The sequence below is a fragment of the Macrobrachium nipponense genome, chromosome 28 (assembly GCF_015104395.2).
Source record: "Macrobrachium nipponense isolate FS-2020 chromosome 28, ASM1510439v2, whole genome shotgun sequence".
Lineage (NCBI taxonomy): Eukaryota > Metazoa > Arthropoda > Malacostraca > Decapoda > Palaemonidae > Macrobrachium > Macrobrachium nipponense.
Window position 1 is genome coordinate 29,873,165 of NC_087217.1, and position 15,392 is coordinate 29,888,556.

At 34.7% G+C, this 15,392-nt stretch overlaps 1 protein-coding gene across 22 annotated transcripts in view; it reads right to left on the bottom strand.

The window, feature by feature from the left end:
- Positions 1–15,392, bottom strand: part of LOC135201636 (phosphatidylinositol-binding clathrin assembly protein LAP-like) — a 485,987-nt gene that overhangs the window by 81,764 nt on the left and 388,831 nt on the right. For all 22 annotated transcript variants that reach the window (XM_064230718.1, XM_064230715.1, XM_064230716.1 and 19 more), the window contains one exon: positions 7,209–7,440. In XM_064230718.1, the coding sequence (XP_064086788.1) occupies positions 7,209–7,440 (232 nt within the window). The remainder of the gene's footprint in view (positions 1–7,208; positions 7,441–15,392) is intronic.

Sequence of the window (15,392 nt, forward strand, 5' to 3'; positions counted from 1 at the left end):
GTTCAATTTCGCCAACTCCACATAAACGTGTTGGAAGCAATGGCAGTATTTCTTACTCTGAAGAGACTGCTTCCCCCGAAGAAGTCTCATCTAAGGCTAGTTTTGGACAGTGCAGTGGTAGTTCATTGCATCAACAGAGGAGGGTCCAAATCCAAGCATGTGAATCATGTCATGATAGCCATTTTTGCATTAGCAAACAAACACAAATGGCATCTGTCTGCCACTCACCTGGCAGGAGTAAGGAATGTGATAGCAGACGCCCTGTCCCGGTCAGTTCCTCTGGAATCAGAGTGGTCTCTAGACGACGGGTCATTCCAGTGGGTAAGCCTGAGAGTCCCAGGTCTCCAAGTGGATCTCTTCGCCTCACAAGCGAACCACAAGCTCCCTTGCTATGTGGCCCCCAACCTGGACCCTCTGGCTTATGCCACGGACGCCCTGTCATTGGACTGGAATCAGTGGAGGAGGATTTATGTTTTTCCTCCAGTGAATCTTCTCTTGAAAGTCCTAAGCAAACTAAGGTCTTTCAAAGGGATAGTAGCTCTGATTGCACCGGACTGGCCCAAGAGCAACTGGTATCCTCTTCTTCTGGAATTGGGTCTCCGACCTCAACGGATCCCCAATCCCAAGCTATCACAATCAGTACAAATGAGGACTGTGTTCGCTTCCTCAGGAATTCTCCAGACCCTAACTTTATGGACTTCATGAAGTTTGCGGCTAATAAAGATGCTGATATTGATCCACAGAATATTCTCTTCCTAGAATCAGATAAGAGAGAGTCAACCATTAGACATATGACTCAGCTGTTAAAAAATTAGCATCTTTCTTGAGAGAATCGAACACCACAACCATGACAGTTAATCTGGCTATATCCTTTTTCAGATCCTTGTTTGAAAAAGGTTTAGCAGCTAGCACTATTACCACTCATAAATCAGCTTTGAAGAAAATCTTTCAAGTAGGTTTTCAGATAGATCTGACTGAATCTTATTTCACATCTATCCCCAAAGCCTGTGCTAGACTTAAGACCTTCTCAGAGGCCTACTACAGTTTCATGGTTCTTAAATGATGTCCTCAAACTAGCTTCAGATACTGACAACTCATCTTGTACATTCATAATGCTCCTGAGGAAGACATTATTCTTATTAAGCCTAGCCTCAGGAGCTAGAATTTCAGAACTGTCGGCTCTATCCAGGGATGCGGGTCATGTGGAATTCCTCCATCAGGAGAAGTTCTACTTGCTCCGGATCGTAGCTTTTTAGCCAAAATGAAGATCCTCTTGCAAGGTGGGCTCCTTGCGGAAGGTTATCCCACTTCCACAGGATCCTTCTCTCTGCCCAGTATCAACTCTTAGAGCCTTTCTATCTCGTACTTCTTCAAGATCCTCAGGTGCTCTCTTCATGAGAGAAAAAGGTGGTACTTTGTCAGTAAAAGGTATTAGACAACAAATCCTTTACTTCATTAAACAAGCCAACCCTGAGTCATTCCCAAAAGCACATGATATCAGGGGAGTAGCCACCTCAATTAATTATTTTCAACATATGAACTTTGAGGATCTTAGAAAGTATACTGGATGGAAATCCCCGACAGTCTTTAAACGGCATTATTTAAAGTCCTTGGAATCTTTAAAGTTTTCAGCAGTAGCAGCGGGAAACATTGTTTCCCCTGATACTGTATAGTAGTTGTAGTATAGATCCAGGTCTCCTTTCTACCTACATCATCCAACATGCCTCACCCTATCGCCAGGCTACTCGAATATCATAGCCTTAGCCGTTGAATCATATAGTGGATTGTCCCTTATTTTTGTTGCTAGGGACATCCACACTTTGTACTGATAATGTACTTCAGTGTACCTACTCCCTTATTTTTATGCTAGGGTAGGACACAGTGTACCTACCCTTATTTTTATGCTAGGGTAGGACACAATGTGTTTGTATATATTTTGCCATACTTGTATTAATGATGGACTTCAGTGTACCTACCCTTATTTTTATGCTAGGGTAGGACACAATGAGTTTGTATATTTTGTAAATATGTTAAGTAAATCCCTTTTTGTTTATATTACATGCATCACTGTAATTTACTGTAATTACCATTTAAGTACTTTAAGATTACTAACGTTCTATTGTTTTACTGTTTAGTATAAGTTAGTTTAAGTGCTTAGTTTGTATGCTATAATTGATTTACTTATATTATATCCATCATTTTACACTGTTTTTCATTGTCCCTTTTTTCCCATCTTGTCTGTTTCTCTGGTACTCTTTCATAGGCCGACACGAGCTGAGCCCAGAAAAGGGATTTTGACGAAGGAAAAATCTATTTCTGGGTGATTGGCTCGTGTCGCCCTATGAAACCCCCCCTTTATGGTTTGTTCCCCCCCTTGCAGGACAAGAGATGTTTTTAGATGTTTTTTAGATAAGGAGTCCGCTAGGGGCGCTGCTGTCCGTGGCGTCCTCTAGTAGTAGTAGTAGTAGTAGCGGCTGCATCGCCCGTTGGTATCAGCTCTCTCTTGGGGGGATTCTGATTGGAAGTTCTAATTGGTGATTGTCTCGTGGTAGTGTTCCACACTCGCCCCTATTATCATACCGACACTTCTTTTTAAGAGTGAGCGAGTCAGTTTTACTGACATTTTCTTAATTTTGTTTTTCTCTGGTAATTTTAGGTTAATTTTACCTAGAAAGAATGATATTAAGGATCCTTTCATAGGGCGACACGAGCCAATCACCCAGAAATAGATTTTTCCTTCGTCAAAATCCCTTTTTTAGTGCGATAAGAAAGAAATTTGCGCTTGCGCGCCTGCATAACGATTGTATAAAAACAACGCCTTGATCCGTGAGCGCCCAGCATCCCCCAAGGCGCGTGATTCAAAAGTTTTCGCCTAGTAGGCCTACAACTATTTTTCCGCAAATTTAAAAAAAAAAATTTTATATCGATGTACCATAAGTCCAATCGGCACTCAACAGACAATTTATATCGACGTTTAATATGTCCAATTGGCGTTAAAGGGTTAAGAATTCTCTGAGCATGTCTCAAGTACAACTCATGTAGTAAATAACAATGTCATCAACATATAAACTGTTTTTACACCACTTGGTAAATTCATAGTAATGTACAGCTCAAGACACGACCTTGAGGGATTCCTTCTTCCAGTTTATAGGTTACTGAGTAGGAATTTTCTACTCTTATTTGAAAAGTTCTGTTTGTTAAAAAGTTCTTAATAAATATTGGTAAGTGGCCTCTTAGTCCCTTGGAGTGGAGTTTTTGCATGATGTTATGTTTCTATATAAAAAAATATAGCTACCATTAATTTTTTTGTTCACAGCCTTTTTTGATATGATCCTCTAAATGTGTTAAGGGATCTGCCAGCTATTGAACCTGATTGTGTTGGTGTTAAAATGGATTCTTTGATTATTACATACGCTAATCGTGCATTGACATTTTTTCTGATTTTGCGTAGGCAGCTTGTTAGGGATATAATTGGATGGATTACTTGCATCCTTTCCTGTTCTATTTATCAGGAAAGACACATTTTAGCCAGATACAATTATAAAATTTTAATACATATGATTTAGCTGTAGGAGCTAATTTTTCTATCATTTCAAATGATATTTTATCATATCCTGGAGTGGAGGGATGACATGAGTTGATGGCATTATCTAGTTCATCCTTGTTGAAAATATAATTACATTCCAGGTCTTCAAGAGTTTCAAAATTGCGTATTATATTTTCTTTTTGTTTTCTGATATTTTGAAAATGTATATTTAGGCTAGAGTAAGCACTGATGTTTTCAAAATGCTTTGCAATTATATTTGATATTTGATAAGTATCATGGTATATTTTTCCATTTAAATGTATTGCACTTCTTGGAGGTCTTATATGTTTTCCATTGATTTTCCGTATCTTTTTCCAGATATCCCTTGTGGATGTGTTTGAAGATATGTTTGAGACATATTCTTGCCATGATACGATTTTTTCAGCTATTACTGTTTTTCTAAATTTGGCTGTATATTTGTTATATAGTGGTTTAATGTGGCTAATTGTTATGTTTGTTATAACTGTTATTATGTTTATATTATAGGGCATTTTGTTGAGTGATTTAAGGTGAGTTTTGAGTGTTAAGATTGCGACCCAATATATGTTTCATTTTACTTAAGGTTGTTAAGGTTGGATTCCACCATGGGACAGGGGATTTTGTGGAATGTGATTTGGTTTTTGGAGTGCTTTTATCTGCAGCATTTATTATGAAGTTTGAGAAGGATTCACAAGTACTATTGTGATCTTCATTATGTGGGAATGGTGGTATGTTTCGAGTGTATAGGTAATATTTATCCCAATTAGTTTTTTGGATAATTTATCCCAATTAGTTTTTTGGATATTATATCTTGTAGGTGGCAATATTTTGATATTACTTAAGTAGTTCAGAATGATTGGGAAATGGTCACTTGTGTATGAATCGCCTAGGACATTCCATTCAAATTTCTCGGTTACATCATTTGAACATAATGAAATGTCAATTGAGGAAAACATTAGGTGTGTACGTATTTGAAAAATATGTTGGAACTTCACTTTCATTGAGACAATACAGGTTGTGTTTCATTATAGTTTTTCTATGTTGATTCCAGATATGTCAGTGGGGTTATTAGTATCCCATAATGGATTATGTGCATTAAAATTTCCTACTATAAGGAGGGGTTCCTCTATACCTTTGCTAATAAGTTCAGAAAAATCACTAAAACTTGCATTGAAATTTGGTTCGTTATATAAATTACAAATAGTGATTTTACTTTTGTCAGGCATATACAGTTTAAAAGATTTTATTTGATATGGCATAGATGTTATGTCGAAAGGTTCATATGTTATGCTATTATGAACGTATATAGCTTTGCCTAATTTTCCACCGTCAGTTGGTGAATAACAAGCAATTTTATAGTGTTGGATATTTGTAGGGTTACTTCCTATATGTTGTAGACATATGCACATTGGATTGTGGTCTCATATGTTTCTTTGTAATTCACCCAGTAGTGGTTGGGTTAAGAGGCCATTTATATTCCATTGAATATCTTATACTCCATTATTGGGAGGAATTGGAATTAAATTCTTTAAATTGATTGCTGATTTTACTTTGCCTCGTAATTTATATGCATTTAAATTTATTTGTGGTTTTTTAATCGTTGTATTTGTATGTTGGTTATTAGATTCTGCAGTTGTTTGATTTTCATAATTGAATATTAAAAAGTATTTTTTATTTTATAATTTCTTTTTTGTATTTTAAGGATTCAGAAAATAATTTGTTCTCATGTTGGTGTGTTAAAGGGCATTTCCTTAATTTAGTCAAATTGTCTATACAACTTCGTACTGTGTCCTCTGTCTTGGGAGTTAGTTGGTTATATGTATAATTACAAAGCACTCATTACAACAACAAGACGAAGCATGTTTGGTAATGTTAATTATTAGTTCAGAGATATTTTTTATCTAGTTTTAGAAATTTTTGGTTTTGTAATTCTATTGGTCCTTTTCTGTAGTGATAAGGACTGTTGGTTTGAGAGGTTATTTGTTTTCTTGTTGTTAATGGGATATTTGGGTCTTGTGGATGGTTGGGGAGTGATAGTTACATTTTGGTTTGGTTTAATGGTATCATTTCCATTAGCATTATTTGATGGGAACTGTAAAGAGTGATTAATTGATTCTTTACTGTCCAGATGTTGGCTGTTTGACTGGGATTGAGGGTAATTATGTATTTTCCACTTGTGATGAGGTTAGTACAATATCTTTTTTAAAATGTTCTCCTGGTGTAGTTGGAGTTTCTTCAGATTAATTGTAATTGTCAACATTAACTTTTTTTCCCCTTAGGTGGGGTTCGTTCCAGTATTCTTTTGTTTTTGTCAGTTCGATTATTATTATTATTTGACTCCTCTTCCATTGGAAGTTCTTTTCCATGGATATCTGAAAAGATATCATTGGCCCTTTGCGAAGTTAAATCTTCCGCCAACGGCACAAGTGAGAAATGACTCCCAAATGCCCGCATCCCTACCCTACCCCAAAAGGGGATGGCATAACATGATTAGTATGGCCCCAGTGTAATCAGAACCCACTTGCAAGGACTAAGATCTTAGTATTACGATAATACAATTATCCCCATCCTAATCACATCATGGGCAAACCAGATAGAATGCTGAAAGTTCTATTCCTAGAACCAGGCCCCCCTGGAATCAGTGGTCCAGCTCCACAGAATAGTTTCGCCTGAAAAACAGGTCCGAACATTGTCGGGCAGATGATGGATCTACCACAGTTCTCACTATTAATATTCAGATTTAACTCCACATTAAGCCATGATATGTTTTCTTATTTATTTGATTTTAAAAATTTTGGCAAAAATTGAAAAATCCAAAGATATTAACCCAAAAATATGTAATGTCATATGGAACTCTTGGGTTCGAACCTAGGAAGATATTCTTGATGTTCGAGAGCACCCTTACCACGTCAAGGTGGTCCCAAATTGAAAGGGGGGGAGGGTTATACCTCAGATTTTATATTTTTTAGCTTGTTTGATACTGGTACTGGTACTGAAGACCAATCTGTTTGCCAATCTTGATATATTAGAGATTTGAGAGTAAATATTCTTAACTCTAAGAAGGCTAGCCCAATTACGTAGTAGTTTAACATTTAATATCTGTATCAAATGAAAATGATGAGGAATCTGATAAAACTTTTCAAAAAAATTTCTGCCCAACATTTGATATACATTACAAGTTGAAGGTAGAATAATCATTACTGGTATTTTTTATTGCAATTGTTGTTCTGCATTCAGGGATTGGGTTAATTATCAAATAACCATCGGTGACATCACCATGACCAACTTGAGGGCAGGATGATATTTCAATGTATCATTCTTTTTGGAATAACACCAAAATTCAAAAGTTGGTTTAATCTTTATCATCAGATTCAAAAGTTGGTTTAATCTTTGTTTATCATCAGATTAATTATTCCATAACATTCATTTGGGATAAATATAACATTAAAATTATCCATTTGGGAAAAGTATAACATTAAAATTAGATACAGTATACAAATTTTATGTGTCACCTAATTAAAAGTGTTACAACCTTTATTTCAAAATTTTCAAAATCTTAAATCATAAGGTTATAAACCATTGCCTTAATAAAGGTGACTAAGTTAGGCAATGTTTGTAATGGTAAAATTACAGTTTCACTTACTTTTGTGCAGTTGGTCCCTTAATATTCAGATTATCAACAAGTGATGAGAGTGACATGTCAAGATCTCCACTTATGAGTTTCCCTGCTTGTCCTCCTCCTGCAGCAGCCGAAACAGCCGCGCCAGCAGGAACAGCAGCAGTAGGTGGTACTGCAGCAGCAGTCACAGGTGAAGCATTAACACCCCCACCAATGCTTCCCTCTGGTTGCAGGATGTCCCCATACCCATCAAATGCTGTGGTACAACTAATTGTTAGAATAATACAATACATTTATCATAACAGTGAATACCTACCAACAAAGAAATTTGCCTGTACAAGAGGAAGTAGAACCAATATATGATACCTTACCTTACACTAAATCCAAAATTATGAAAAGTAAAAAAAAATTTTAAAGATTTAAATTTATATTGTTTATCAAATCAGGCTTAATGCAGCTCTGACTAAAAATGAGAAATAACTTACACTACTTGCATCAATATAAATACACAACACATTTATGCTGCAAAGACCTCAAGCACTGCAATGCAAAAGGAATAAGAAAGATCTAGTCACATTTTTCATAATACCAGGAAGTATACTGAAATTGTGTTGATTTAACTTATGAAGAGCTGCCACACAAATGACAGTTCCTCCTTTTCTTTTACCAAAGGCAAAAAATAACACTCACACGCAGCTAATGTATGGACCATGAGTAAACACTGCTACAATAATCCACTAATAAGATAAGATAATAAGATTTCAAAGTTGAAAGCCTCCAGACAATAATTCAAGTGTCAAAATGAAAGGCCTAACAAAAACTCTCTATCCCGCAAAAATACGATTCCATTTCTTTGATACCTTATAAAGGGCAAAAGGCACAATTTAACTCTATTCTAATTACTAATAAACAGCCCACTAGGAGCCAATACTCATACCCTTATGTGAACAGTCCAAAGGATCTATTCTTGCTGAATATATCAAATTTTGATATATTCAAACTTAATTTTTAATAATCAGGTAAAACCAAAAATTTTCGAACAAATTTCTCTCCTGGATTTATTTCATATACTAATAATTGATATAGTACATTGTTGTTTGAGAAATCAGACATCCATTAATGACTGATACCATTGTGCATTATGTGGCAGCTTTCTCAACTTTCAGGGATTGGGTCACATGGGTTGTTCATCTAATGCCCATAGGTTAGATGAGAGTGACCAATTTCAAACAGGATATTCAATGTAGTACACTTGTCGGAATGTGAATACTGCAATCCAACACTTGGTTAAATGTCTTTCATTTGATACAGTAAGCTTCCTTTTTCCACAATGTCTCTCTATTACTAAAGATAATAGGTTTTAGAGATACGTGGTGAAATCACCGACAGAAACTGGTATATTTAATCTATTCAAGCAATAGCAGCTTTGGCTGCCTTATCAGTATCCTCTTGGATAGTACTTAAGGATAATTTATAGGATGAAAACGTAGTTGATTAATCACAGGGATTTTTCACTATACAGTCAACCCCTGCTGTTCGCGGACTCATGATTCACGGACTTGTCTACGCATTCACAGATTTTTCAGTGGGTTGCATATACTCATATTGCAGAATATTCACCCATTCATGGTATTTTCACTGAGAAATACTCACAAATAACCGTATTTTCCTATTTTTGAGACTAAATGCACTTTATAATAAAACAATTAAAAACTCAAGTACTACTATGTATAAATATTTTTTATGTTTTTTTTACTATCAAAATAGGCCGTTCTAAGCATTTTTAGAGGAGTTTTAAGTATTCACGGATTTTAACTATTCACGGGGATTCTGGTACCCATCCCGTGCAAATACGTACGGGGTCTACTGTAAATTTGAAGAGCTACTATGGCACTTCTGGAGTTGCTGAAAAATACAAATTCTGACCGACCACACTTCAGACAATCCTTTGGTGAAAAAAGGTGCATTATTAAGTAAAGAAAATGAGCTTGTTATACCAAAAGATATTTCAGCAAATCCTACAACTGATGTATTGGATCTGTCCACATAAGTTGTGTAATGTTGATCATTGTGTCTGTTTTATTCCATGTTTATGATTTCAAGGGGATTACACACACTTTTTGACATGGTGCAAGTTTGTACAGAATTGTACTTCTAAAGGGGAAATTTCTATTGTTGATGGAAGTGTTAATATATACTTTTACCAACTAAAGTTCTGCAAGTCCTAACTGGAAACTCTGGTGAATAATTCTTTTTAAAAATGTCGCTGTTCAAATACTTTAGTATTCAAACACTAATCTGAGTCTTTATTGCACTATGTAGGGTAGTTAAGTCATGGCAAAGTATATGGAGGAGTCTTAAAATACAATGAACAGCAGCTCTGTATATAGTGATTACACGGTTGATATGTCGGCTCAACAAGTTTAATGTGATGGCTTTCTTGTCAGGTCTCATGCATTTTGCCTTTGGCTTTTATATACGTACTATGCATCAAGTAATACATTAAAGTCGCATAGTATTTAGTAATATATAAAGTATGTTTCAAAGGTTATAACCTAATGGATTTTGTTTCCAGTAAGTGTGAACTGTCTCATTTTTATGCAGTACCATAATTCTTTAATCTCATATCTTTTGAAAACAAGAATGCTTTTGTTTTCCCAACAGAAAATTGAGTCTACTAAAGTGGCCCAATATGTCACCAATATGAGACAGTATAGAATATGGCAGTTAACCATTAAAGAACTCATTTGAATTTCCCTTGGTAACTAATTTGGGACACTGTTTATTACAAGGGGAAACAATGTCCATTCTCCAAGGCGGCTGAAAAAACACTAATGCGTCATGATGTTCAAGCGTAGTCTTTGCTCTCTTCCATCTCAACTACGGATCACATGCCAGATTCCTTGCATTTACAATTTTTTACTGTTTTAACTGGTTCCCAGCTGGTGCCAGAAGATTTTATTCTAGAGTTAAGACCTCAGGTTTGTAGATGTGAAAAATACAAATTATTAAAAAATTTGTAATTTTTCCATTACTTTGCACAAATAGCTTGTTCAAGAATTTCATCAATATTTGATAGCTTATTACCTACTTTGGTATTATTATAACAATAGGATGTTACTAGTCATCTGGAAACAAGTTACTTTAGTTCAAAGTTTCGTAAAAGAACTAGATGTTTGATTAAACCAAAACTGATATTATCTTGACATGGAGCTGTGCTATGACAAGATTTAAGGTTAGATTTTAATGTTTCAATCATAAACCATTAATTGTAAAAATATATCTTTGTCCGTTTTAAAATCTATTATCTCTGCTTTCTTTATATAATCATGATTATGTAGGTATTTATCAAATTTGTTCACAGATAATATACAATGTTTTTTCAAGTATACTGTATCTGATATTGCAAAAGGATCATAATCTCTTTGTCCATTAAGTATTATTGTATGTACAGGTAATCTTGCCTTCAAATATTGATTTCATACGTTTTTCCAAAAATGTTTAATTGTTGTCATCCTTGGCATCCCTTAATTTTTGTGATAACTGACTGTATATTTGTTTCAATATTTTCATATTATCAAATATGTAATTTGTTGAAGGCTGTCATCTTTGAGAGGCACGATTTCCACAGGTTATCAAGTCTTAGACATAAAATTTATGACTGTTTAGGATAAATCAATTCCAACCATTTATTATGCAACCTTGGAGTTTTCTTTTCTGGGATACACTTGTCTGTCTAACAGCAATGACAGTTGCTGGTAAACTTTATAAATACACACTTGAAAAGTCATGACAACAGAAATCTGGAAGAGATTTGTTTTCAATTACAATGTTTTCAAGCTTCACATGTGAAAGCAGAAATGAAGACTGCACGTATATCTGAACTATCACTTGAATTTTTGTCACAGAGACTGCAATATTTGATGAACCACTAATCAATAACTATCTTGCCCCTGTTTGGGTTTTCCTTAACATACTCTTGGTCCTTACATCACTGATGCAGGGGTTTCATTTTTTACTATTAGCTAAGAAAGTGGAAACAATGAACACCTGTATGAAACATTTTTTTAAGTTTAGTTTTGCATTATCAAGATATCAAAGTTAATGACTTTCTTTTAATATTATATTGGTTATAAAATTTCTACCCATATCCATATTCCCTGGATTGTTTCTGATGACCACTAAGTGAAAATAACATTAATAATACTGCACAACAGAAGGATATATGGAGCTAGATACCATACACAGAAGTTGGTACCAACTTCAAAAACTACTCAACAACAAAACAAAAATTCAAGGCCCAACTTGAATAATTAGTATGTTACAGTCGTCTTTCTTTAACATCATCCAAAATAAAAATACATTACAATTAACAATATCTTCAAGCAATCGCCCCTAAATTCACTCTTAATCCAGCATTTAATTTCCCATCTATGCAAAACAGTCTGGTACGTTTCATGTTCAAGTTACAGACATAAGAGATCCACACACACACAAACAAACAAGTATTTAGCATCAGAATGCGCATGCTTCCTGGAAGCAACTAAATGTAGTTGTAAAAAATATATACTATATAGCAATATCAGACTCGAATATAATGGTGAGCAGGACACTGTTCTGATCTCAAAATGCCTCTGAAGGGTCCCATGCCTGTGTTAGTAGATTCTACACTGAAATATTTTAGTTGTCCCATCACTTTGAACAAAAGGGAAACAAGTACTAAAATACAAAGAAATCTTTAAATAAAGAATGGCACGTGCTATAGTCTGATTTATGTAAATAGTGCTTTCTCCAGTATTTTAGTATGTTCTAGCAATATTATACTTTTCTTACACTTCCAATATACTACTATTTCAATACTTTTCTGCCAGTAACCAATGATTGGTTCTCCACACACTTTCAGAAAATCTCTTGATTCCCAATAATTCTGTAGGCATTTCATTTTTCCTCTTCCCAAAAGTTCTTCTAACCATCAGATGTCACATTCTTTACAGATTTTTCAGTTATGTCCATATACTACAGTTCATATTCAGTTTTTTCATTCAGTATATTTTGAAAAGTACTGTCTCTATTACAGTATTACATATTTCTTCCAACTCAGTTTCCTATGTTCATCTTGTATGTACTACTATGATTTTTTGTTGTTCTTTCTTTTCTATGCATGAGTTACTTCTCTTCCTCATTACTTCCCTATGCCAAAGACTTTTTTTTCCTTTAGCAGTGCTGGGAAGTGCTGGAATTTCTCTCACACCTTTTGTATCACAGACGCCTCAAAATTTTACACTACCGTCTCCGAATGAGTCCCAGACTTTTACAATAGGAAAGACTGGCATACTCTTGGGCAAATAGAAGGACATCACTAGATTTTCTTCAGGACAGTTTCCTGGTCAAGAATATACAATTAGTATATCATTGGCTTTTTGTGACTTCATGATAGATTTATGGTTCTGAAAACCAAAAAGTCATGTTAATGATACTTTCTAAGCTTCACAACACAAACATCACCATAGCAAATCAGACAAATTTTGGTTAAAATGGGCAATGCAAAAAGATATGAGTGCTTAGAGAAAGGAATAAGTGACTTTTCCTGGGTTCTGAGATATACCAAATAAAGTAACCAGACTGGCTAACCAACCAGAGTTGGTTGCCCAATAATGTATTCATAAACAAGAATAAGCATCTGTTCACCCTAATAATCAGCATCAAGGGTTAGACATAGGATAAGTTGTCTTCATTCTCTCTGATTGCATGCGTTTTGTACCTGAATTTTTAACTGGTCCAAAATATCTTCTATGCCCATATTTGAGGCATTCCTGCTGGTCAGCATCCTGCCACTTCCATTGACCACCTTCTCAAACCGATTGCTTCTCTCCTTTCCACCCAACATATGTACACACAGGCAGGCACAGATATACATTGAGTCATAAAACCATATGACCTTGTAAGTCATTCATACATCAAATTTTCCCTCCATCCTTAAAAGCATGTCACATGGCAAAACATACTGATATTTCAACAGGACTTCACAATGCATATATAATTTGGGTGCTGTCAGTTCACCAGCTTTCTACAGATTCTGGGTTCTTGTAGCTTGCCAGTCTATGGCTATAGCTACAGAAGTCATGGAACAAAAAGTTATGGCCACCAAAGAAAATGAAAATTTAATGCTGGACTTAACAATGAATTCTGGATGGCTGCTACATTTCATATACAATATAAAGATTACAAATATATTTATTAGACATATTTCTGTATATTGGTATTAATCTCATTTGCAAAAAAGTCTTGAAACTACATAGTATTAACAAAAATATAATGCAATAAACAGAACTTGAATGCAAAGTTTTTGTATATCTGTATACAGCAAAATTCTAATGTATCTTACTCCATATAATGACATCATTTCACCTGCCTGAAATGTTAGTGGGCACAAAACATCTTGTGTTGAAAATAGAAGGAAAAATTGAACAAGATAATTTCAGCCACAAAGCCTAATGAAGCACAAGAAAATAAGTACAAAATAAAATACAACATAATCTGACATGCAAGCATGGTTTCTTTTACATCACATTCCAGACCTTCAATATGTCTTCCAGATTTACATGTTAAAACTACTTTAAAACCGTAAGTCTTTCAATATAACAACTTCAAAATGTACGAGAAAAGAAACCATGCAACTAAGTTTTGCAAGTTACCTGCTCCTCTAATCTGACTTTATTGTGACTTAAACCTTTCTATCATTTATGAAAACTTTATGGCCTTATCATCAATCTAGTATATGACTGCCACATCTTAATAAAATAAAAACTTAACATTCTTTCAGAAGATAAGGAATTAGTAATTCTGAATGAACAAATAAACTAAACAATAGCTATGAAGCAGGAATTCCATCTGTAAGTACTGTTATCCATCAGTGAATAAGGTCTTTCATTTTCTTAAGTACTGAAGGATAACCATCCTTATAAAAACAGAAAAGCCAGATTAAAAGTTAAAGTTTTTCTACCATCAAACAGTAATGCCAAAACTCAAAGCAAAGAAGTAAGCAAAGCACTTAAGACATCTATTTAAAATACTAGTATACCACAATAGTACCTAAAACTTACTATGACAGTATGCCATTGCCTCTCTTCTATCTGCTACCACACATGAAAATCACTTAAATTAAAAACTTACATACAAACACCACTATGATATTAGTACTTTCTTAATCTAGAAGAGTCATTTCACAAATCTAATTGATTATAAAGATTGCCACGCCATAAAATGTTGTTTCCAACAAATCCAAATGAGATAAAGAGAGGCAGAAAGGCTAAAGCAGTAAGGAATGTTCCATATGTCATGGAAAGAATTGAAGTATTAGGAAGGATACTGTATAGAGAGGGGCTCAGACTGTCAGCACCTTATTAACATCTGGTCATGTAAAAAAAAAAAAATCCCCACTCTACATTTGTTTTTACACTTCAGTAATGATCAGAATTTTCTAACACTGCTAGTATTTTTCAAGCACACACCATAGAGCCTCAGCTTCAACAGTGAAACAGCAGTGGCTGATGGTATAAGAACATGTACCATTCAATGATACATTTGCCTTGTGTATCAGAATCACATTAAAATGAAACCTGTTGTACATCAATTCTGCATCAATATTTGCACCTGAGACTTTCCCTATTTTATTTTTGTGAGTAGGCAAAATATCCTCCACATATAATGTGAGCTGTACTTTGGTGAAACTGTGGTGCAGCATACAAAATCATTTGCAAAAATTCATATTCTAAGATATTTCAGATCTGTAGTATTTCACAATAGTATATAATGAAACAAGACAATAAATATCATTGGTAGCAAATAGTTCTTTTTACCTCTGCCACCACCACCATCACCACCACTGCTGTGCAGTGAAGAGTAGCAAATGATGATGCACATTGATGTATCATGTGCCCCATTATTTCATGAAGCAAATGTCCTTGGCACAAAGCCACATAATAATCATGCACAGCAATGCATAATGCAACAATTGGAAGTGAACCAAACCTTGTCATATAGTACTGTATCACCACAAAGTGGTTATATTCAAACACTCAATAATAAAGTGCTTTTCTAGGCGCAATAATAGCAGTGCTGATAATGCCCAGCAAATAGTGCATAAAATAAAAATAAAATTATAATCACTGAAATATTTCTAAGCATGCTGATACTGTCTTTGTGAGA